General features: G+C 36.0%; 2 protein-coding genes across 2 annotated transcripts; one reads left to right on the forward strand and one right to left on the reverse strand.

Annotated features, from left to right (window-relative positions):
• Positions 1-325: 325 nt before the first annotated feature.
• LOC110100957 (BTB/POZ domain-containing protein At1g21780-like) lies at positions 326-819 on the forward strand (the record flags this gene model as incomplete). Its single annotated transcript, XM_020828685.2, has 1 exon — positions 326-819. A coding segment is annotated over one exon (468 nt), but the record flags the coding sequence as incomplete, so codon positions are not given.
• An 80-nt stretch (positions 820-899) lies between these two features.
• LOC110100947 lies at positions 900-3,666 on the reverse strand. Its single transcript, XM_020828671.2, has 2 exons — positions 3,084-3,666; positions 900-2,141 (listed from the first exon to the last, which is right to left on the reverse strand). Exons 1-2 carry the CDS (start codon positions 3,175-3,177, stop codon positions 1,573-1,575), a joined length of 663 nt encoding a protein of 220 aa, XP_020684330.1. The 5' UTR covers positions 3,178-3,666; the 3' UTR covers positions 900-1,572.
• Between the last annotated feature and the right edge of the window lie 1,300 nt (positions 3,667-4,966).

Raw genomic sequence — 4,966 nt, forward strand, 5'->3', positions numbered from 1 at the left:
CATTTATAACATGTAAACAGCAATAATGAAAATTTACAAATAAAAAACAAAAGATAAAAAAATACTCATAAAATTTTTTCCTCTTGGGCTTTGAATTACCTTTCATCTCTATATTTGACGAATTCATAGCCAAATCCTAGAAATGACCAAACAGTCAATTTAACTATTAATTTTAAATTGAACTGCAAATCACTAGATATCAAACATGCACAAAGATAGTTGAACATGTAAAGGCTTCAAAGAGTTCCATTAGAAATGTATGAACCAAAAAATATGGACAACTTAACTGGTTCTCCCGTACTTATTGTAAATTGAACGTTAAACCAAAACTATAGAAATTGTTGTTCTTTCGGCATGCTCCCCTGTTTTTGAGAGCATGTTTATATGTGATCTAAAAGAAAAAGAATCTTCTTCAATCAACATTGAAGATATGTCATTGGATTCCTGCTCTGCTCTCTTAAGATACATTTATGATTCCATAAATCAAGAAGATTTTTGGAAGCACAGGCTCTCATTGCTTGGTGCAGCTAATAAGCATGATATTGCGACACTAAAGGATTGCTGCGAGGAGAGCCTTCTTAAGGATCTGAACGCTAGTAATGTTCTTGAGAGGCTCCAAGCGGCTTGGCTTTACCAGCTTAACAAGCTAAAGAAAGGGTGTCTGGTGTATTTATTTGATTTTGGGAAGATATATGATGTCAGTGATGAAATCAATGGCTTATTCAGACGTGCTGACAGAGACTTGAAACTGAATATGTTCCAAGAGATGATCACTCTATGTAGGCCTACCTGATGGTTATAATTTTCAGTTGAGAAACCTGCAAAATAACAGAAGCAAAACAAGGAAAAAAGTAGAAGCAAACTTGAATTCATCAATTAAAGTTCAGCTTATTAGTGAAGATGACGGTATTAGGGAAGCCTGCCATCAACTAACCCAAAAAAGCACATTAAGGAACAAGCCCATATTCACAAGAGTATTGAACCTGATAGGAATATTGATATGAACAACAAAAAATGACCAAAAATGAGAAAAGAAGCTGCCAATAATAGTCAAGATATCATAAAGACAAACCAAATAGCAAACAAAATGGTTTCCATCCAACTGAATAGTCTGATTAATGCTAAAGATAGGATGACAAATATCAATATAGTGTAAATGACAAAGCTCACCGGTAAAAAAAAACATTGACTGGAGGTAACTGATTCATTATATTCCATGTAACGAGCATTCAAATCGCCCCAATAGCACCACCACTAGAAAATAAGAAGTAAAAACCTGACAAGAAAACCAAAATACTAAACAAAAAATTGATAATTGCTCGAGTGAGTAGTACCCAAACAATAATGAAGCCAAAAGCCCATCTGCCACTCAATTCTCCTAAATAGCCAACTAACACACCACTAAAAACAACTGTAAATGCCAGAGCTAATGCAAGACAAACTAATCAACAGATAATCAGTGTCAAAAATGATATTCAGGCAATGATTAAACTGAACACCAAATTAGAAATGATAGAAATTTCTCCCAATCAAAAGTGAAATCATCAAATCAGGGCCCTATAACTGCTAACATTACCAAAATAGATAAATAGAAAATAAGAGCAAAACAATATCTATAAATTGGCAACACCCACTACCACCCAAGAAATGAGAAGCAACAGAAATGCAGGAAATGAGACCGAAGACTAGATAAGTAGAAAACATAAGCATGCCAACATCCACAATTTGGCAACTCCCTCTCTCACCTATGAAAGCAAGAAAAGAGAAGCAATTGAAACTAGGGCTATCATTAAAAGATACACAATCATGGCTAGAAAAATAAAAAAAATCACCATGATCATTGAACAACATAAGATAAATGCCAAAATAAACAAGCGCCACCAGAACCTGAGAACCCTCCAGTTGCCGCTTTTCCACCTCGACAGTCTCGCTTTGTTTCCACCCGAGCTTCGAGGCCTCGAACGCAAGCAATAGTATCGCCGGAATGAAAATCATCAGCATCCACCACCTCGCCAGCAACCTTAAGGCTCGGTCGAGGAAGCCCATGTTCGCCGGAATGAAAATCACTTTTAGGACATCATTATATTTTTGAGTTTCATGGAGTTCGGCAACATCTTTGAATGGCTCAACCATCTTTGTAACTAGAAAATTCAACGTCAAGAAAAAAAGATCCATGAGCAATAATTCATGTAAGGGGAATTCATAAAATATAAATCACTTAGATAAAAATAAAAATTCCTGAAATGATTCCAAATGTTTTTTTTAACATATCAATTTCTCAGAAAGCACAATGAATTTCTTAGCAGGACACTTCTCATTGAATTCTCTTCTATATAATAATTGTATGGCTTGGAAGACCTATATTTTTTTTCTATCCTACAAAATAAAGTAATAGTTATTATCTGAAAGATATTTTCAGTAAATGAAGGTAAAGCATCCTTACAGCAAGCCAAAAAAGGTATGCATCCAATATAAGGAATTGAACAGAATTCAGGATGCAAATCATGAAATCTAGATCCTAAGTATATTGTTTCCGTCTGGGGATTTTTCAGAAACAAATTCAGCTAGTTGTCATCAAAGGGATCATCCAAAATATATGTGTGCTTGATTCTGTCATCAAAGGGATCATCCAAAAACTTGCACCTCCCTTCCATTCAATGACAAATTAGCCATCAGAATCCTACAATCTGACGGTACATTAAGAGCTAATCCTCAAGTACGAGAAATAAAAAAGACCATAAAAAGCATCTCAATTCTTAGCAGATCATAACCACCAAAACTCAAAATTCTCCACATATCAACCTCTACGAGCTCCAAAATCTCTCACCTTGAGAAACATATCACAGAAATGAATATATGATCAAAACCAACATCCTACCTAAGCTCTCATCAAGCATCCATCAGCCAAAACCAAAATCAATCATGATGCAACCACAGAAAAGAACCGAGAGAACGGTCATACTCCTAGAAGCAAAGGAAACAACAAGCAGACCTGCTGCCTACATCTAAATTTAGGCAAGATCGAGAAAAATTACGCTTAAACAAAGCAATTGGTACAAGGACGAAAATCGATCAAACTTCACCTTCATGCATATCACCGTTCGAATCTCTAGTGGTGACCCCTTCTTTCGAGCCTTCGCCCATCCCTCCACCCCCAGGTTTCTGCTCCGCCATCATTGATCAGCGTCACGATTCTAGAATGGAAGAAGAAGAGAGAAATTATAAGAGGGGGCTTCGATTTCTAGAGAGGGAGAGACCAACTGTTGGGGATTTCGGACTAGAGAGCCGGGGAGAGAGTGGGAAGAACGGAGAAGAAGAGAGAAATTATAAGCTCAGCGTCTGCGACACCATCGCACGAGGCTGGTTATCGCGGGAGAGAATTTCTAATCCGCTCAAATTGAGCGGCTTTCGAAGTCGCGGGATCGGCCTCCGCTAATACATCGCTAATGCTTCCAATAATTTTCTTCTGTTCCACTCAAAATCAACCAAATACCCTAATTTAAGAAATACAGGCCATTACATTACTTTGCACTACTAATCCTACGAACCAAACAGCCCTTAATACTTTTGAGCAACTCTGTAAAAGATATGTTGTTATGGATAGCCTTTTGTAGCATATCTTACTATGAGTCATCCAACCATGTGGCATCCTCCCTAACAACTGTATTGTCCAATGGATGAAAGCTGGCCATTGTTATAAACGAATTGATAAGGTTGAACTGACCCTCAAGACCTTGACTCCAGTCCTATCGTGCAAACTCCATAGGACGAACTCCATATCTTCGCGAAATCAAAATCCGTGGTTATGGCTCTTCCTAATTGAACGTATCACACAATTTCACTTCTCTCCGTGTGATTCTCCCGCTCGAGACTTACTTTCCATCGCCATTGTGGGTAAAATTTAAGGAAAAGCACGCCTAAGGCATCACACCTCTCTCAACCCTCCTCCCTCTCATAGCCTTAACCTCTCCCCTCTCTTCTCTCTCTATTTTTCTCTCACTATTGCCGATAGAGAAACCACCCTCCTATTCTTTCATCCTTTGATTGAAAGCTGACATAAAAAACCCTTCTTTCCTTCTTCGATCAAGCATCAACCTCAAGCTTTCCCTTGCTTCAACCATTGGGCCAATTATGATAGTTGTGAGCTGTCTTCTTTCTTCTCTCTTTTATTCATTTGAGAAATTGCCATTCAATCTTTTCACTCTAATTGGTAAGAAATGTTTGATTTTTTTTTTAATTTTATTTTAGTTTAACTAATTCATTATTATCTATTACTTAGGTTGTGATTAAAGTATTGGGAATTTAGAGAATATTATAAACTTATTTAAAACGGTAGAGTAATATTGAATGTCTTATCTCATATCTATAATAATTTATAGTCTATGTTGATTTTGTAGCAATGTCTAGCGAATAGGGTTGAGCAGTGACTTTTGATACCTTTATTTAGGTTAGGTTTTATGTTATTTTATGTTTGACTTTCCACTATAATTCAAAATATTAATTTAGGATACTTGTCTATAGAACCTACGAGTTGATCTCGGATTGATTGGTGGGATCTTAATCAATTTGGAATTTCTAACTCACTTTGAGGTAATTAGTTATCTATTAAAGGATAGATGCACCATTTTTTGTTAGAGCCATTTTCCTTGTTACTTGTATTTGGTTCCTAAATATTATATTTTATCATTCCTACTTTCAATACTTATTTTTTGCCAAGCATGTATCTTGTTTATTGTCCATAACAAAATTACCATGTACTAGAGCAACTTTACCTTGATTTATTGTGCACAGACTGTCATTGAATTTGATTTCTATCATTGAGAATCTAGTTTCATATACATTAGTTTTATTAAATACAATAAATAATATTCATTCAAATCAAATTATTTGCACCTGTATGTAAGCCGCTAGAACTATTTTAGGTATTGGCTATCTAGGGTGACAGGTCTATAGAGTGATGACTTTA

This window comes from Dendrobium catenatum, unplaced genomic scaffold (assembly GCF_001605985.2).
Source record: "Dendrobium catenatum unplaced genomic scaffold, ASM160598v2 fragScaff_scaffold_672, whole genome shotgun sequence".
In the NCBI taxonomy this organism is placed as follows: Eukaryota; Viridiplantae; Streptophyta; class Magnoliopsida; order Asparagales; family Orchidaceae; genus Dendrobium; species Dendrobium catenatum.